The following is a 20,114-nucleotide window of genomic DNA, read 5'->3' as shown; positions in this document are numbered from 1 at the left end:
ATGAAGGGCATAAACACAAAGACATCACAGCTGTATTTACAAATATATGTTCAAGTATACTAGTAATTATGGTGGAGAAGCTGACAAAAAAAACCATGCATTAAGAAAAGGTCTTACCAAAGGGGCACTCCGGTTCCTACTCCCAACAATACAAAGGAATCTCAAGAAACCTCGTGTGCACGCGTGAAGTATCGCGATAGGTCCACCTTCTTCTCACTACGTAATGTGCCGTGCTGCTTATGGCGGCGCTGGTGACAGTGCTGAAAGCTGTTGGGGTAAGGTTTTAACCGTGTGTGCGTGCGATGTGAGCATTTAAGACCGTACACCGAACACACGCGCCGACTCGCTTAACATGTGCGTGTTTAGTGCAACGCGGGGGACGTTTTTAGCACATTATTTGGACTAAAGAGTGAAGGCCTGGGTGGGGGCGAGCGCTCTTCATCATCTGATTCGGCGTAGCTAGCGGGGGACGCGTTAGCGGGCTAGCCCGTTAGCTCGTGGCGCTAGCGTGTCGGCTAGCTGTGTGGAGAACCACACACACACACGGTCCTCGTTCGCCGTTAAGACCCTCGACTCGACACGGCTGACCTTTAAGTGATCTAATTTAAGATGGACGTGGTGGTTTTTTGTGTTTATTGGGGTGAAGTATTCGCCGCATCACCGCGGGTTGTTAGCGCGCTAGCTAGCGCTCGGGGCCGAGCACGGCGTCCCGTTTCGACCGTTAATAACAGCCAGACGGCCGAGGTGACTCGCCAGCCCGCCCCGCCACGCACCTTTCGGTGTATTTTACTCGGGTCGTGTCCGCCGGCCGTCGGCGGACGTGTAAGACCCGGTGAGGCGACAGTGCGCCTTTACACACGTGCCACGTTGTTTTTGCGCCGACTGGGCCGAGCGGACCGCTGTGTTGTGGACCCGTGTGAGGGAGCGAGTCCTCAACACCACCGTTAACCGCCTCTGCGTTCATGTGACCGGGCGATAAATGTTGTAGTTTCACAAACGTGATACCAAGGGAGGCTGTGTTCAAAACGACCCACGAGCAGTAAAGTTATGCTCGAAGCAGGTTTCTGTTTTAACTTTTTTTTTCGTTAGCTGGTTAATCTTGAGGCAATTGGAGGTCTTGGTGGGGGGTTAGTCACTTGTGTACTGCATAACGTTATTCTAACGTCTTACTTTCACCCCCATGTGCCAGATTTTAGTTTTAGTATTCAGCTGGTGTGCTGTTATACGTTCTTGATCTTATCTTTCCATCGGATTACCAAATAGTCAACAAAAAAACACGCGTCCAAATTCAGTAGAGCTTTTGCGTGACATTTATATAAATGTTATTAATAGAGCGGACGTCATTTTACTCGTTCATATGTCAGAAGGACCAAGTGTTGTCTAGAAACACGAGTGTTGTCTCAAGCACGTCCGAGCTGTGCTGGACTACCGTCTGTGGGAGGACTGGGGGCGTCTGTGGGAGGACTGGGCAGGACTGGGGGCGTCTGTGGGTGGACTGGGGGCGTCTGTGGGAGGACTGGGCAGGACTGGGGGCGTCTGTGGGAGGACTGGGCGGGCTGGCACTGGTCTGGGCTGCGTCATGCACAGCCAAAAAGCACGCGCTGTACATTTGCAAGGTGTTCACGTAACACGCTGTAAAGTTCTTTCCCGGGAACTGTGGATTGCATGGTTATTGGGTTTCTCGGTAGTACTTTGCCTGATTCAAGTTGATTCAGTCAAGGACGTCTTTTTAAAAGAATTATTGAATTTGGTGTGCTTGTGGAGTGAGTATACGCTAAAGCTCACAACCTCTGAAGCGCTCACTTCTTAGAAGGGCCCATCACTACCCGGGATAGAACTTGACCCATTTGCCAGGTTTGTTTTAAACGATGAGAGAGCAGTGCGGTGCCGTTTCAACACACCGCAACTATTTATTTTCACCTCCCAGCTTTTTAAAGATGGCCTTGTGCAATACGGCTCTAACGTTTAATAAGACTTGCCCCCAAAACATTAGCTGAAACTACTTCTGTGGAGACGGCGGAGAGTAACGTCAGTTGTCCGTTTTAATTAAGTATGCTCTGGGTTGGTGTTCCATAAATACACATGTAACTGAAGGTATGCACAGAGACTTGTTGATCACAGGACAGGGAGCATTTTAGCAGCTGCCCTTGTGACACAGGCATCTGAGGAAAATGGTATTTTTAGGCCTGTGAGATTCAGTCACACAAAGGAGACAGCTCAAATGAGGTAGTATGAAGGCCTGTCTTAATGTAAGGCAATATTTTGGAACATTGTCAATAGTTATCAAATGCTAACATTAAAAAGGGGAGATTAGTGTTTTTAGTTTTAGGGTTAGGTTTAACTATACCAAAGACTTTCTGAAATTGGTAAGAGTACACAAGCTCTGTTTGTCAGCCTTACTTTAAGTTCACATTTTCTCACTATACCAAGTTTTTCACACACGTGCAGCCTGTGGTCTATTTGTGATGTGCATTGCATGTTCACCCCGGACACTAACAATAGTTCTCTATAGTAAACAACGTCGTAAGCTGAGAAGTTATGAGAAGACATAATGTTGTCCCTCATCACAGGGGGTGAAGTTTCTGGTCAACTCAGTTTAGAAATTAAGTAATAAAGAGAATATTTTAAACAGTAAATCCTAGATCTGAGAAAATTATGGCTTGAAGTGTATGTAGGCCTCTGTGTACCTCCAGGTACAGAGTCACACAGGCTTTGGTGCAAAAGGCATATCCTTTTTAATAATAGGAAGATCTTCAACTGGGTTATAATGGTGTCAAAATTAAATTTGCTTTATGTTGTAATACATGTTTTGGATATAATGGTGGTGACCTCAAAGGCTGGAATGTAAACCCAACCTCCCCAGAAAAATATCAAAAATGTGGAATCTTCTTATGTGATTCTATGGTGCCTCAAACCTTTACCTACAGAAAAGAGCAGGGCCAGGCTTTTTCTTCAACTATTACTTCAGTCTGCATCTTCATTTCTGTATGACATAAAACAGTAGTAAACACAGAACCAAGGCTTTACTCCCGTTGTTTTCGTGCCTGCACACATTGTTGACTCGGGTGTGTAAAGTTCTCTAAAGTCTGCCAACACCTGCTTTGAGTGAAGAGTGCTTCCTCATGATAAGATCTCCTTGGTGTTCAATGAGTGCAAGCTCCAGTTTTTCTTTCCGTGCCTTTCTCATTATCAGATTGATATGTGAAAAAAGCCGGTTGGCTGTCTGTGATGTCTTAGATGAACTGTTGTTGGGGTTAATTGGACCGTACTAGATAATATGGGTCTAGATTAAAGGCAGGGGGCGTGATGAGGGAGAATTAAAATGAATTTTCAGGTTTGAGGCTTTGCTTAATGTGTAGAACTGGTTATTCATCTACACCTAAGGAAAAGCTTTGTTTAATATCTTCATTTTCTTTTTTTCTTTTAACAGTATGAAGTGAAAAGAATTGATTTTTGTACCATCTGAAACTCCTACTTCAAGTTCAGATCACTTAGAAGAAACAAACCAAGGAAAACCGAAGAACAGTCCCCGAGAAACGACCCAATGGTGCAACGATCCCGAAGACGCAACGGACCTTCACTGCTATGAAACGAACGAGCGAACCGTAACGACCAAAACGAAGCAACCAAAGACCTTTGAGCGTGGAAACCGGAACGGGAAACGACTTGGACCGAAGCGGGCGACCATCGACGTTCACAGCGAAGACATCCGATCTGAGACAAGAAGTTTGTGCCTACTCAACAGCTTTGACAAAGCACACGTCCCAACGCTGCTCCAAGCCCTACTCCTCCTCCCCGCACCTCTGACTGCGCCAGGGTGCGGCGAGGGCTGCTGTCTGCTAGTTTAACCTTCTCTCTCTCAGTTGCCCCCTCTGTACGTTCCCCCACATCCCCCCTCCACTCTTGCGCTGTTCATCTTGTCAAAAGCAGTGTCCCCATATCTGCCTTTGGCTTTTTTGTCCTCCTTTGGTTTCTGTCATTCCTACCCCCCTCCTTTAGAGTCTTTTTTTTATTTTTCTTTTCTATTTTCCTCTTTCTTTAACTTTGTTTTTTATTTTTTAGTAGAAGTTGTGCCAGAAATCTGAAGCAAACGAGTGTGTGCGTGTTTTTAAGAACAAAGAGTATAAAACATTTGGTTCAGGGTTTGAGGGCACAAGTCCGCACGACCTTCCAGGACATCTACGCAAGGTAGGTGTTCCATGGTTTATTATTATTATTAAATCATTCTTTATTTACTAAATATTAAGACTTATCTATATAATACTTTCATTTGTTTAGTCAGGTGTCGAGATTAGTTGGGTTATGTTTGTGCCAGTGAAAATGTTCTGACTTCACAATGTTTGCCATAGGATCAGACACCACAACATCTGTAGTGCAGTTATGTTCTGTTGCATCCCAGCCATCAGTGGAGCCCTGTGTGTCTTACATGTCTCTTTTTTGTGAGATTATCATTATTATATATTTTTACTGATTATAGGACAAGGAAAATCTAAAAAGTTATAAAGATAATAGCATAAGGTTCCAGCATCTAGTCAGCTTGCTATGAAACATTTTAAATAATATTTAATTCATTATTAATAATAATTATATATTTTAATAAACTTCAACTGAATTCTAGTTGCACAGACAGTACTTGCTATATGCTTTGGAAAGTATATCATGAAATATTGTCATGACTATCTGCACTTGTACTATGACTCTTATTGTGCACTCCTACAATAATACTAATGGTAACTAAACCACATAATTACATAAATGTATAATTAACTGCATAATTATTTTCAGTGTAGAGTTGATACAAGGGGTCAGTATATCAAACTTGGCATGCAGCTGAGATATTAGGATTGATTTTGTGAAACTATATGATCAATAATTTTGCTGCATTATTTACTGTTCTTACAGGAATTCCAAAATCCTTTTAAGAACACGAGTCCAGGTCACTAATATGTTGGGATAAATTAGTGGAACAGTTTACTATGTACTTTATTGTAATTTCCTTTTACAAAACAAACATTCGTGTCCCAGGCACATGTCCTTTTGGCCTCCAATATTTAACTGGTTTGCTGTTGGTTTTCTCTTTTTGATGCAACTGAAATGAATAATTTTATGCAGTGAATCTTTTCTGTGATAGAAAATCAATGAGCTGGTTTAATTTACAGCCCTATATGTAAATGATCACATGGTTTGTTCTTGGAAGTGATATCACAGGCAGCTTTAAGTCATACATGAGCTAATGGCGCAGCCGAATCTTTTTATATCCAATGTACACAGCAGCTAGTGGCAAAAATGGATTTGCTAGATGGTGTAGATTTGTTTATTTTTGCATTAAAACCCTAGCATCTAAAAAATAAATAAATAAAATAGACCAGAAAGCAGAGCAATACAAGATGGTGAACATAATATTTTCCTGTTTGGATAAAATGCGTTCGGTCTGGTCTCAGTCAGACTGGGTACACTTGGCTTGCTTGTAACGGTCCTGCCCCAACACCAACCTTAATGCCCAGCGCTTCATTTTTGACTCCTGACTGTGCGGCTTTGCTCACTGGCTGTTCTTGTTACCTTTTTCTTTCTCCCACCTCCCTGTTTGGTTTTTCTTTTTTGTTTCAAGTTTCTCCCAACTCCTGTCCTCTCGCCCTCTTCACCTTTGCAGAAATCCAGAGGTGTGTCAGCTTGGGGGGGGGGGGGGGAGAAAAAGGAAGACAAGTTTATATGTAGAGAGGCAAATCTGCAAAGACGGGGGGGAAAAATCAGGGATTAAGAAACACCGAAAGTAGTACCCTTGGTAGTCTTAATCCAGGCTAAACCCGCTGAGGTAACATCGGTTAGGGTTGTATGGGCAAATAATGGGCAGTCCCTGGAAAGGCTTTGTAGAGTTTACCTTGCCTGCGTCGCCTCCTGCTGCGTTTGTTAGCGCTGACCTGAGCAGCACCTCCCCGGTTGGGCTCAGCCTCTCTCCGTACGGCCGATCCGTAAGTGCCGCCCGTCTGACACCCCCCCTTCCCCCGGGCGCCTCCTCTCCTTCTGTCTTTCTCCTCCTCTCCCCGTCCTACCATTGTTCACCACACATCCGTTTCTTTGTGCTCTGTCCAGTTTAACCTTTCCATCCACGCTATCCAGTCACCGGGCTCAGAGACTAGCTTCGGCTCAGATGGTCAGAGAGGTGGCAGGCAAGGCCAGGGATGTTGTCTGGGGGGGGGGGGGGGGGGGGTTGTGACCTTGGTTGGTTTTTTGGTTTGGGGTTTTGTTTTTCTTCTCTTCATTATGATCAACACCATCGCCTACTAACAGGTTGGATGCTAGGATGTTTGATAGCAGTCAGTGATGAACAATGAGTGGTTCAGTTAATTTCTGGTGGTTTTTCGTAATGGACAGAGTGCTGAGTTGTTTATTACTGCTTTTTTTTCTGGTCCCCTTTCACTTTGAATTACAATGTCTTGTATGCAATGACTCAGCTGCTAGTCGTTAGACTCTATGCTTTCCCTGTACCACTGGGAGAACCAGCTTTTCTCTACTTACTTTGTGTACAGGCAGAAGAGAACAGATAGATAACGGAGAGCATGACATTTCACCGACATTAGAAATCTGGAACGATTGGTGTGTGCTGTGCTTGACGTTAAAATATTTAAGTGGAAAATGGCCAGGTTCTCTGCTACGCTTCCCCGTACGCTTCACAAATGTTCCAACGTTAGGAAAACGCACTTCACCTCAAGTGGAGATCCTTATAACGGCGGATTATGTTCCAGCACAATAGCGCACCGCCATTTCGCTTTGGCTCCCAGTGGTCATTTAACTTCATTTTGTTGACTGGGGCACTTGGTTTAAATCAGATTCTCTGCGGGGCCATATTGCATTTTCGGAGTTTGCCGCAGAATGGCCTAGTGGTCGAGGCAGGTCCCCCTGTGGCCTTCTCACGTGACCCACCATTCGCCATCACCACAGAATGGCCTAGTGGTCGAGGCAGGTCCCCCTGTGGCCTTCTCACGTGACCCACCATTCACCATCATCGCAGAATGGCCTAGTGGTCGAGGCTGGTCCCCCTGTGCCCTTCTCACGTGACCCACCATTCGCCATCACCACAGAATGGCCTAGTGGTCGAGGCAGGTCCCCCTGTGGCCTTCTCACGTGACCCACCATTCACCATCATCGCAGAATGGCCTAGTGGTCGAGGCTGGTCCCCCTGTGCCCTTCTCACGTGACCCACGATTCGCCATCACCGCAGAATGGCCTAGTGGTCGAGGCTGGTCCCCCTGTGCCCTTCTCACGTGACCCACCATTCACCATCATCGCGTTATGTAGCAGCACCCTCACGGACATTGCTTCTAGCTGTCGCTATTATACCTCCCTCGGCATGTGCTGAAACTGCGGATAGAATAAGAAACTTGGCCGAATCGATTTGAGGCGTCATTACTCTGCTTTGTCATGATGACCCTTCTATTATTCTATCCAACTCTTCATTTTCCTGAAGCGGTGCGTCGTCAATAGCCTTGCATGTGGATTGTCTGTGTGCTTAAATCAAAGCAGCTGTCATAAATTGATGTTGATGTGCACGCATCGTTGGAAAAGTGCGTTTCAGGAACATGTTTTAAGTGTAGCCCAGTTTTGACCATATCAAAGGGAAGTCAAAACATCTTAGCCACGATGATTGCCTGATCATCACTGAGGCTTCACATCTTCCCTGTGTTTGGCATGGGTTTAACAGGTTCTAGATGCATCAGTGCCAAGACCATTTTAAAGGTGTTCGATTCATGTTGTCAGACTATTTAAATCGTCTATTATTGCTTATTGAGATTTTCAGAGGGTTCTTGATGGATTTGATATCTGTTCATAATGTTCTTGCCATGTAAAAAGATTCATTTGTCTGTAGTCATGCTTTTTTATAGTAGGATAATAGTTTATATTGAACCCCTCTACACTTTTCTCTCAGTGGCCTTTAGCCCTAAGCCCTCAGTTGAAGATGGAGAGGGCATACACCAATACCCCTGCTACCCCTACTGCTGTCCCCGCCCCCTCTTCTTTCAGTCAGCCAATCCCCCGCTCTGCCTCCGTCTCTTGCCACACCTCTCGTGCGGCATCGGGGAAGAAGCATAAACGCACTCCTTTGTACCAGAGATCTGTAAGTCGGCATGTTGGAGTGGTATCCTACCACACTAATGGGTGTGGAAGTCGGTTGTAGCTAACTGCATGCTTTGAAACTGGTTGAGATTGAAATGTTGATTTGGCACTAATCTGCAGTGGCAGGCCCTTTTTAGAGATCTGTGGCAGAAGATACTTAGGCTAAATATGTCTTTAGTTGTTGCATTGGTTTTATTGTCTGTCCTAGGTAATTCACAGTACTTGTACATGAGTTCAGGTCTCCTGTTGGGTTGACTGTTATGCTCCTCTGGGTTCTGCATGTGCAAGATTGTGGATTGGTTTGTTGGTCCTTGAACCCCTGTAATGCATGATGGATTTCAACCAGTGGTTTTCAGTGAAACGGCTAGAAGTTGCTAATATGTTGTTTGTGGTGGTGTATTTTAAGTGAGTGAGAATTTTGGCTGAGGCTTAACCCATGTGTTACCATCTAACCAGGTCTGTGAATTGGACTCTTTTTTCGAACCCCAGCGCAGGCAGATTGCACTAGAAACCTGTGGTTCAATGTCAGTTATGTTCCCACACTTTGAACATGTTTACTGTGTTTGTGATGGCAAAATTTCCCGTTAAAACCCTTGGGCAGTTGTACACGAACCTAATTCACATGCCAAACACGCATTATACGCTGTCCGAAAATACCGTCTCATTCCTGTATCATTTTTCACTTGAATGTTTACAAGATTCCACGAAATGATGTTGTGCTTGTCGGCCATGTTTGAACTCCCCGCCTGTCTTGTTTTTCCTGCGCAGATGAGTTTCGACCCGAGCCTGCTCCACAGCAACGGCTTTGCTAACGGCACGGGCGCGGGCCTGCGGGAGACGGGCGTGGTGGAGAAGCTGCTCGCCTCCTACGGCTTCATCCAGTGCTCGGAGAGGCAGGACCGCCTCTTCTTCCACTGCTCGCAGTACAACGGCAACCTGCAGGAGCTCAAGATCGGAGGTGAGGGGTGGGGCAGCTGGGACGTTAACGGGGAGGAGAACAACGAGCTGTGGTGTCTCGGCAGGCATGTCGAGGAGAAGTGGGGCTCCTCTCTGGGGTTGAGTCTGATGAGGTGAAGGACTGGGTGCTCCTCGGCCCTCGTGAACCGTTAAGAAGGCCTAGTTGCCCCTATCTGGATGTCAGCGTAGCCTAAGGCCTGTCATTGGGTTTTAACCATGTTATTGGCTAAAGTGGCACTTCTCACTGACATTTGTCCCTCCCCCCCCAGATGATGTGGAATTTGAGGTGTCCTCTGACAGGCGCACAGGCAAGCCAATTGCTGTGAAGCTGGTAAAGATCAAGGCCGAGGTGCTGCCCGAAGAGCGAATCTCTGGGCAGGTGGGGCCTGACTTGCACGCCTCTCCATTTACTGTGCTGCATGGTTATATTCATCCAGTTAAGGAACACATTTTCTCTTGGTTGTGTGTTTGTCCTTGTCTCATCAATGTCCTTGTCTTCGTTCGTTTGTTTGTTTGTTTGTCTGTCTGTCTGTTTTTCTGTGAAGGTAGGGGGTTTTCAGGCTCATTTTAAGCTCACTTGTCTGGGGATGTTTTACCATGCCCTCCTTGTTTAAAAGTTAACAAATATTAAACAGAATTATTTAAATTAACGATTTGTACTTTTTTTGTGGGTTTAGAATGGGCTTGAACGTCTGTGCCATGTGTTGTCGTGTTGGTTTGTTGGTGTTAATTGGTGTTAATGGCTTATAGGGTAGTTGATAAAATTAAATTAAATGTATCCGTATGTCTCATTTTAAGCGCTTAAATGAATAGCTAGCTACTTGTTGTCATTTTGGCCAAAGCTGTCTCTAACTCCATGTCTGTGGGCGTGGCCACTCTTCAGGTAGTGTCGGCCATCCCTGGCCAACTGGATGGAAAGTCTGCGCCTGGCCACGCCCCCACTGGCAGCGTGTGCTACGAGAGAAACGGGGTACGGCACGGTCCTTCCTGTCTCCATCTCCGATGTTGCCATGTGTGCTTTCTGTTCTGCAGTTGCTACTGGAGGTTTTACCAGTGCTGTTTATACACGAGATAGTATCAATACATTTCTCTGTAAGCATAGTTTATATATGTAACTAAGCTCAGGATGGGATGTCAAATGTCCTACACGTAGGACATTAGGGTTTCAACATGGGGTCTAGCTCCCTCTAAGAAGCCACTATATTGCAAGCTTTCATAGGGGTCATCAGGTGGGCACCTCATTTTATCTGGGCCCTAATTGAGCTCACAACACCCTCAGACCATCCCAGACCAGCACCTTCCACGTTCATATTTCAACCATCCTCACCCATCACTTGAACCGAACATCTAGGCATAAAGCCACATGGACCTGGGGTAGGGGGGGCGCAAAAATATTCTCATCTACTAAAGGGGGGCACGGCAGAAAAAGTTTGGGAACCACTGCCCTAAACTATAAAATCGTACTGGCCACCCTCATGACTAAAGCCCTACCCAATTCCAGTAGTAGCTTCATATGGATTTTACCAACTGAACCACTGAACACTGCCTAAATAGTAGATCCATTCATGTTTCCCTGGTGATTAGCCATTTTAGCCACTTCTGAGAATTCCTTCACATCAACCCTCATCCTATGGCCTTCACAAGCAAATATGTGCCAGACTTGCCTACCAATCCCCTAGCCCCTATCTCTGGTGACCTATTATATACATGCGGACACTCACTCACATCAGCCTCTAATGTGCGCGTTTTAGCTTCCTTTCGAATGCTTCGCCAACTGCATCCTCGATTACTGCGAGTACACCACCATATCTGGCCTCAGCGTAGTTAAGATGGTACCCTTCTGGGAACTGTAGTTTTCCTGCGTCCACTCTGCACTACACTGCCCTTCATGCACAGGCCTAATCGCTCTACTACTGACACTAATGCGCATAGAGGTAACTTCTTTTAAGGTAAAATGCTAAGGAGCTAATGAAGTCTCCACGTCCAACACCCCTGCAACAAACTAACCTCACATACTGATAAAATGTTTGTGTTCCAGCCGTCACACTTAATTTACAACTACGATCTTCACCCACTGTCTAAGGTTTTGTGGAGTTTGTTAGGACATCATAAGTCACTCCAAGCAAACCATTTAATGCGACTTGCATCCATCACTGATGGAGTGTCATCCCTGAATTCTGGAGTGGTGGACGTGGCCTAATGTTTCCGCATGAATCGTTTCACAGGAGGTTTTTTATCTGACCTACACCCCTGATGATGTGGAAGGCAACATTCACCTGGACACCGGAGACAAAGTCAGTTTCTACATGGAGACCAACAAGCAGTGAGTTGCGCTCCTTCGGCTATTATTAGACGGGGCACCGTGCTTCAGTCTGCCAACATGGACCAGCCCGAATGGGTGCTGACCGGATCAGCCTGTTGTTCCTGCTCCCTGGGAGGCTGACGTGGTCATCCTGACATGGACAGTCTGTTGTCTTTCAGCACCGGAGCCGTCAGTGCCCGTAACATAGTGTTGGTGAAGAAGAAGCAGATGAGGTGTCAGGGCGTTGTCTGTGCCACGAAGGTGAGTCTGTAGAACTTGGGTTTTTGTGGGGGGTTATTCGATGAAGGTGTCAGTAAGGGGTGATTTCACAGTCCACTTATTTGTTCTTCGGTGTCGCATTTTAAAACTGCATCTGTTGTCCTCCCCCGTCCCCACCAACCTCAGGAAGCGTTTGGTTTCATTGAGAGGGCAGACGTGGTGAAGGAGATCTTCTTCCACTACAGCGAATTCAAGGGCGACCTGGAGACCCTACAGGCTGGAGATGATGTGGAGTTCACCATCAAAGAAAGAAACGTATGTTTTTGTTTTTTGCATATTTTTTGTTTGTTTTTCCATCATTCAGTGAATTTCTTTCTATGACCGTCATGGATGCTACTAGATGGAGTGCAATTTGAAACCCTACCTTCCCATTAGACGCCTAGAACAGTTGTTTGCCCTTTTTCGTCCAGGGGAAGGAGGTGGCTACGGATGTGCGTCTGCTCCCACAGGGCACGGTCATATTTGAGGACATCAGTATCGAGCAGTTTGAGGGCACGGTCACCAAGGTTATCCCCAAGGTTCCCACCAAGAATCAGGTATGCTTGCCTTCCCTCGGTTTCATCTCCCCTGTCTGCTCCCTGCTGATGGTGATCAGAGTGGATCACGTGGGAGCAGTGGTGGCTCGTGCCAGTAATAGTACAGCTCACCCTCTTGAGTCCTGTTTGGGACGCTTGATCTGGATTTGAAGGTCCCTTTCCTTCCGCTCAGAATGATCCCCTGCCCGGGCGAATTTGTGCCAGGATTAACTTTACCGAGAAGGAGCTTCTGTTTGGGGAGAAAGACACCAAATCTAAAGTGACTCTCTTGGAGGGCGACCACGTCAGGTTCAACATTTCCACCGACCGCAGAGACAAGCTCGAGCGAGCCACCAACATCGATGTTCTGCCCGACACGTTCCGTTTCACCAAGGAGGCCCGCGAAATGGTGCGAATCAACGACGAGCTGTTTTATGCTCGCTGGTCCTGTTGTAGTCTGTTGTAGAGTTTTTGCCATTAAGCCACAAACACAAAAAGGGTTCGGCTCATTTCTCCCTTCTCTCTCTCTCTCTCTCTTGTATATCCCTCTCTTTCTGATCCTATCGTTCTCTCAAGGGTGTGATAGCCGCGATGCGTGATGGCTTTGGTTTTATCAAGTGCGTAGACAGAGATGCAAGAATGTTCTTCCACTTCAGTGAGGTCCTGGAGGAAAGCCCACTGCACATCTCTGATGAAGTGGAGTTCACTGTCGTCCCTGTGAGTCACAGGACCGAGGTGGCACCGTGCGATCAGATTAGCCTTTTCCTTACCCGTCATCATCCCCTTACAAGTTTGGCCTCCAGTCACAGTCCTGTACCTCATTGTTGCTTGTTAACAGTTCAGGGTTTTTTTTTTTCTCTGTCTGGCTCCATTCTGAGTACTTAAACAATCAGGGTAGGCAAGGGCGTGCATTTCTGTTGAGATGAGTAGCATCTCCATTTTATGTAGTGCATCTTCAGAAGGCAAGTGTTAACTCAGCATGGCGGTCCTGTCGAGATTTCAGAACACAGATGAACTGGTTTTTGTCTTTCTGCACTCAGTAGAGTGGCTCATGTAGCAGCAGTGTTATTTTGACAGGTTGAGGTCAGGGAAGATACAGCGCCACTCAACATGGAGGTATGGGCGTCTCTCAGAAGGACAGACACAGATGTTCTCGTTTATGACTCCTTTAGTAGGCCTAAGCTGATCTGTTCAGAGAAGATAAGGATGAACTGAAAGGAGAAACCAGTGAAGTATTCTAACACGATTTTTGTCTGGTTGCCAAAAAACTGCCTCAAAAGAAATTCTCATTCTCATTTCCATAAGCATAAATGTTTAATCTCTGATTTTCTGTAATGTTGTAGCAGAGACCTCACATAATAAGTTAATACAGGGTTGTATAGGTTTTTACTGTAATCTCCTCGTGACAAACCATGACTATTCTCTTCGCTCTGGGTCGATTTAGCTGTCGTTGCTGACTGAAGCTTTTAGATCCTGTAGTCCACACACGCCAGTCTAACCCCGCACCTTTGCCCCGCCAGGACATGCTGTCGGCCCAGAGGAACCACGCCGTGCGCATCAAAAAGCTACCCAAGGGCACGGTGTCCTTCCACACCCAGTCCGAGCAACGCTTTGTGGGTGTGGTGGACAAGGAGGCTGTGGGTGTGTCCTCCGTCAAGGCCAACGTCAGCCCCAGCAAGGCCAAAGAGAAGGTAGGTGAATCCTTAAACGAACCCACCTCACCCTACCAGGTTCGCTCCGCAGTTCCGAGACTAATGGCGTGCTCAGGACCTACCCATTGTACTGTCCTGTCCCATGGTACTCGGAATTGCTGTGTAAGTTTCTTATGCAACACGAAGGCTCATGGTGGCTTTGGTGCGTTTTGTAAGTTGGATGCAGTTAATCCCTTTAGTCAGGTGCGAGGACTTTGTGCCATATTCTTTGGTGAATTTTTTTTTTTCCTTCCTTCACTCTAATCTTTATTCCATTTTCCTCTTTCCCTTCCTAATCATGCTCTTCATTAGAAAAAAGAAAAGGTAGGCGTCTGTTTTCTGAACGCTCCTCATCAGACAAACATACAGGCACTTCATAAAACATTTGGACAGGGACGCTGCTTTTTTTATTTTGTCTTAGTTTTTTCCCCCCTTATCTTCTCTCTACTTTTGTTGTCTCCTGTGAAGACACATAATGCAAGTCCTTTAAACCTTTGTGCTGAAATACCCATTGCATACGTTCTGTGAACCTTATTTTGAAGTGTAGCCACCATAGCGACTTCCTGAAAATGACTAACTTGTTTTTTTCCATCTTTCAAGGTTAAAGTTGAAAAGGTCAGTTTTGAGTTTCATTTTGGTTTCTTTGTTAGGTTTGTTTTTTTTGAACGAGCACTAGCATGATACCAAAATGATTAGCGATTGCGATAGCGACCTCACTAAGAACCTACTTACCCGACAGTAAAGCCAGGGGACGTACTGCTTCCATACCACTGCCTCAACTGCGTGTTCATCTTCTCCCTTTTCATTCACACACACACTACACACGTTACTACTGACCAGACAAGTAATTTATTTCCAGAGGTCCTCTCAAAACAAAACCCTTGATTTTTGCATTTGTGCTTTATGTCCATACTAATAACTCGTAGCCATCGCGTGTTGAATCAGGTAGCGTTCATGTTGAAGCCTGATCACCACCAGTGCACACTTTAAGCAAACCGAGAGTGATCACTCTGCTTGTCTGAATCATAATTTGCTTTTCCTATGGTGTGCGGTCTGTACGTGTTGGGCATCCTGTGTGGTCCTTGTCATTTTTGGTTTGGAAGCTTCTGCATGCTCGATGACGGGCTGTTTTTCAGGCACAGGTTAATGAAATCCCAGCCTGAGCGTTTAGAATGAGGTGGTAGTGATGTCCGTGGGAAGTGACCTGCTCTCTCTGAGTAGGCTTAATCAGTAGCCAGAGCGCCGGTCGGCCACCTTTTCACCAAACATGGGGTGGGTGTGTGCAGGATACAGAAGAAGGAGTGATTGCGTATGAAGACTGTGGGGTGAAGCTGACCGTGCCGTATCACATCAAAGACCTGGAGACGGGAGTTCTCCCTCAACCAGGAGACAAGGTACCGTAGTGTGTCTTCATGTCCCTGCTCGCATTTAATTCCCCGCTTGGCCGTAGCACTGCTTTTGAGTAGGCCTGTGTTGAAAAAATCGGTTTTCCAATTCAGAATCGATTCGCATATTATGATCTGATTATCGATTCGTACGTCCAAAGATCGATTTTTTTAGTGAACTTTTACCCCGCCTCGTCACTGAATTCACGCAGGCGTGCTCGGTCTAACTAACTGTAAAACGACTTGGCGTTGGACAGTGCCGGTAACGATGATAGTCAAATCGGAAATCTAAAAACAGAAGGACAGTTTATCCAGTGTCGGTGATTATTTACAGTTAGTCCGTGTCACTGACCGTTTACCCAGTGTTTTTACAGTTAAAAAAAAGTTTAACGCAAGGCGATGGATGAGACAGAATCCTTTGCACTTTCCAAATCGTTACTTTTATTACATTTACCGAAGCGCAGACAGCGCACATAAAACACGTTTACATAGAACATGTGTGACTCAAACAACGACGAGCACAGGACGCTGTGCGAGCGCAAATTAAATAGACAAACCACATCAACACCACGTGATTACGAGACGAGCCACAGGTGAGGACTATCACAAGACGCACCCGCACCCACGGAGATACACCGACGTAGACGATTAGACGCAGACGACGTTAACACGCCCAAAACGGAGGGGTTGGGGACCGTAACGTGAGAGTTCTGTTCTTATATTCTCACTTTAAAGAAAAATACACGTTTACATTTTATACTTTCAGTTTATTAAGTGTGAGCACTTTTAAAATAAAAATGCATTTGGTAGCAACAGCTTTTGGGTGAATTTTTAATTATTTAAATCATAATAATAATGCACTGGTTAGTGTCCCAGTAGGAGCCCACTGTTGCAGATATAGACACCTCAAAGATGTCCTCTGTTTATTGTCCTGGATTACCTTTCTTGAAGGTAGATTTATGATGACCCTTTTCACCAGTCTTCCAGCCATCAGTAACTACCAACTACCAGTAACTATTTGCTGATTAATATCGATATAATACTAGTTTTAACATGTTGCTTCTGTACACAGTCAGGAAACAGCTCAAATACATTTTTAATAACACTAAACCCCGAATTGGATCGAATCGATTAAATCGGATTAAATCGAAAAAAATCGATTCTTAATCTTCAGAATCGGAATCGGATCGATTCTTGGAATTTGAATCAATACCCAGCCCTACTTTTGAGACCCGATTGCTTTTGACACGCTTGGTCATTTCATCAATACTGCGTATTGCGTTCAGTAGCGTATGTGTCAATGTAACTTTAAAATTGCTGACGTAATGCTTTGCAGGTCGAGTTTTCCATCAGCGAGGTGAAGCGTACCGGTCAGCAGAGCGCCGTCTCCGTCAAGATCCTCAACCGCACCACCAACACCAAGAGGCTCCTGGGCTTTATAGCCACGCTGAAGGACAACTTTGGCTTCATCGAGACCGCCAATCATGACCAGGAGATTTTCTTCCATTACAGGTGAAGTTTGTCGCCAGTGCAGGATTTCTGGGAACAGTTCCCTTGTGGTTGATTCTTCATCTCCATTCCTGTTTCTAATGGCAGGTTTGGTGGGTTGTCCATTTTTAAACTCTGTGTGTGTGTGTACATATGCAGTGAGATGTGTGGTGATGTGGACAGCTTAGACCTGGGAGACACCGTGGAGTACACCTTGTCTAAGGGGAAAGGGAATAAAGTCAGTGCCGAGAAGGTCACCAAATTACCACCTGGTATGGATGGATTAGAGGAGCTCCAATTTCCTAATGGGGAAGGTTTTCTCTGGTATTGTAATAAGGGGAAGAGCCAGGTTGTGTTTCTGAAATGCTGTGTGTGTGTCCGCAGTTAATGGCGTGGGAGAGGATGTTAGCGTTACTGTGTTGTCGGGGAAGGTGGTGAGACCCCTGCGTAGCGTGGACCCATCTCAGACAGAGTATCAGGGCCTCATTGAGATGAATGAAGAAGGTGCGCATCCCTGGCTTCACTGCACTACACAACACTGCACTACACGGCTTGGTACAGTACTCTCCCACGAGTGTGTGCACAGTAGTTATTTATGACTATCTGGATATAATTAACGCTCACTGGTATCAGGTAAAGCTAAGCGATCAAGCTAGATACTACAGTCAGATTATTCAGTGTGTGTGTGTGTGTGTGTGTGTGTGTGTGTGTGTGTGTGTGTGTGTGTTACTTTTTGATTATCATTTGCCCCTGTACTTTGTGGGCCAGGTTCCAGTAAGGGGCAGAACTACCCATTCGGTATTGTGGGTATGGCCAACAAAGGTGACTGCCTACAGAAGGGAGAGCTGGTGAAGTTCCAGCTGTGCACCGTGGCCCAGACGGGACAGAGGATGGCCTGCAACGTGGTGCCTCAGCGCCGCGCCCTGGTGGAGTGCGTCAAAGACCAGGTAATGCAACACACCTTCGGTCCGATGGAACCCGCATCTCTGCAGCGCGCGCGCAACTCCGTGCTCCGTTCTCGCCTGACTGTCTGTCCGCCGCGTTCCTTCGTTTGCCAGTTTGGCTTCATCACGTACGAGGTGGGCGAGAGCAAGAAGCTGTTCTTCCACATGAAGGAGGTGCAGGACGGCCTGGAGCTCCAGGCGGGAGACGAGGTGGAGTTCTCGGTCATCCTGAACCAGCGCACGGGCAAGTGCAGCGCCTGCAACGTACGCAGAGTCAGGTGAGCATCTCCGCTAGCGCTGCGATGGGGCTGGCGCTTTATCAGCGCCGCACCCGATTTCTAATAAATAATAAACGGATGTAAAGTAAGTGTGTGTGGGTTTTTTCCATTCATTACAGCGAGTGTCCTAAACCAGTGGCGACCCCGCGGCCTGACCGGCTGGTGAACCGCCTGAAAAGCATTACCCTGGATGACGCAAGTGCCCCGCGTCTGGTTATCATTAGACAACCACGGGGCCCGGATAACTCAAAGGTAAACGTGCTTTAAACTGATTTGATTTTTACCTATGTCTAACGTTTTCAAACATTTAAACACCGAAAGCATGTAAGAAGTAAACGTGCCTTCAGGACACTAACTGTCCTCCAGACAGGTTGGCTTTGTTTCAGTGTGTTTGCTTAGCTGAGGGTGATTTGCTTGCCTTCCCTCCAAGGGCTTTAATGTGGAGAGGAAGCCTCGCCAAGCTGGCGTGATCGACTGACTGCTATCTGCTGCTCCTCCCTCTCTGCAATGACTACAGCACCTCAGAGAACAGAAGCAATCAAGCCTAACGGACAGGGAAGGGTTTTGCACTGTTAACACCAATAAGACACATAGTCATGCCTAGACACACCCACTCACCACCCATACACCAATCAGCATGCACATGCCTTCTCCCTGTCCCAGAATCCCTTCCAAAAGAATCCACTCATCTCGTCTGACCTTCTCATCTTCATCTCTTAGTGTGGTGTTTGCGAGCTTGTCATCGATGCGAAATTCCCTGGTTGTGCGCGTGTATGTGTATGTTTTGTGTGAGTTACGTATCGAGTATTTAAAAAAACAAAAAAAGTATGAGAGAATGGGACATGTTAAAGACAGTGTTTGTGGGGAAAGCTTTGTGGTCCCACCCTGCCTGTTTGTCGTCCGGCACGGCGACTGCACGCTGGTTAATCTGTTCCAACCTCAGCGCAAAAAGCGAAGATGTCTGGAATAATGTACCTGCTTCTGTCCCTTGCATTTCCACTCCTCTTCTCTGTGGAAGTGTGAGTGAGTCATTTGGGGAGATATTTATCCATTTGGATAACTTTGGTTCTTTCTGTCCTCTCAGTGCAAAACCCACTCACCATGTCAAAGTATGCCTCTTCCAGACTGAGTCTTTCACTCTTTGAGGGGGTTGACGTTCTATTAATTTTGTTCATTTCATGACCTGTTCCTCCTGTTTTCCCTGCAGCCCCCACCCACCCCTTGTTGCATTTGTTTTATTTTTTTATTGTTCGGTTGTTCAGCGCAATTTTCCAAGCCACTTGGGTCTGAAACAACACTGTGTTCTAGACTAAGACTGCTTCTGTGTGCTGTTTGTGAAATTGACCCTTGTTTTGATTTTTTTTTCCAATCAAGTTTGATTTGGTTGAGTTATTCTGTATACCTTTTTGAGGTTTTTTGTTTTGTTTAGGTTGGTATTTCTCAGGCTTGGTTCCCTAAACTCCCAGTTGCCATTTAGTTTTCGGTGCAGAGTTCCTAAAGGCGTCTACAAAAGGCATCTTCAACACTCTGTGGCCCCCCCCCCCCTCCTTTGCACACCCTATTTTCTTACTTTTCATCTTTCTTTTCTTTTTTCTTTTTTTATTCTATTTAAACTCACAGTCTGCTAATAAGTAAAAATAATAAAGTGAGATTAAGGTGCCTAAAGTCTATAAAGGAAGCGAACGACAGTAGATGTATACTCTATCCACAGCCCGTCTCTAAACTATAAGATCAATTTTAGGGTGCCGCTTTTTTTTTTTTCCCTCAAAGTAGAATGAAAACTGGTCTGCATCCCCAATAAGTGTGGATAAATTATGCTATATGTAATGTGTGCGTTTCACTTAGTGGGAAGTTCCAAATTCAGAATTAAACAAAAGTTGTGTAATGTGCAAAATGAAAGCGGAATATAACACAAAAGTTCCACCTGAAATCTCAAAGATCAGGATTTCAATTATTTTGTGGATAGAGACTATTTGCTGTGCTTCTTACTGAAAATCAGATATTACTGTTATGAACCTTCTCTGGAGATCAGTGGGCTACTGTTGAACCACAGGTTCTCCTCTATACTTTTGTTAATGGTCTTGAATGAAATAAACGTTTTATGAAATTCATTTCTCTAGAGCGCCATTTGTGGTCAGTTATGCACATTTCCTAAATTGTTAT

The 20,114-nt window shown here is 45.7% G+C and overlaps 1 protein-coding gene across 9 annotated transcripts; it reads left to right on the top strand.

Annotated features, from left to right (window-relative positions):
• Positions 1-147: 147 nt before the first annotated feature.
• Positions 148-20,062, top strand: csde1 (cold shock domain containing E1, RNA-binding). Of its 9 annotated transcripts, none has more exons than XM_077003635.1 (22): positions 148-275; positions 3,431-4,188; positions 7,925-8,113; positions 8,881-9,070; positions 9,339-9,448; positions 9,953-10,039; positions 11,295-11,392; positions 11,536-11,632; positions 11,777-11,905; positions 12,061-12,186; positions 12,359-12,574; positions 12,742-12,882; positions 13,686-13,856; positions 14,457-14,471; positions 15,143-15,250; positions 16,578-16,753; positions 16,889-17,001; positions 17,114-17,233; positions 17,498-17,676; positions 17,788-17,951; positions 18,071-18,203; positions 18,382-20,062. In XM_077003635.1, the coding sequence occupies exons 3-22, from the start codon at positions 7,955-7,957 to the stop codon at positions 18,427-18,429; spliced, it is 2,580 nt and encodes an 859-aa protein (XP_076859750.1). In that variant the 5' UTR covers positions 148-275; positions 3,431-4,188; positions 7,925-7,954; the 3' UTR covers positions 18,430-20,062. The 9 variants fall into 9 exon arrangements, with proteins under 9 accessions (XP_076859750.1, XP_076859747.1, XP_076859745.1 ...); XM_077003632.1 differs by having other exon boundaries at positions 9,339-9,505; positions 11,551-11,632; XM_077003630.1 differs by having other exon boundaries at positions 9,339-9,505.
• Positions 20,063-20,114: the final 52 nt, after the last annotated feature.

The sequence above is a fragment of the Brachyhypopomus gauderio genome, chromosome 4, assembly GCF_052324685.1.
Source record: "Brachyhypopomus gauderio isolate BG-103 chromosome 4, BGAUD_0.2, whole genome shotgun sequence".
Taxonomy (NCBI): domain Eukaryota; kingdom Metazoa; phylum Chordata; class Actinopteri; order Gymnotiformes; family Hypopomidae; genus Brachyhypopomus; species Brachyhypopomus gauderio.
This window is presented reverse-complemented; position numbering and strand designations above follow the sequence as displayed.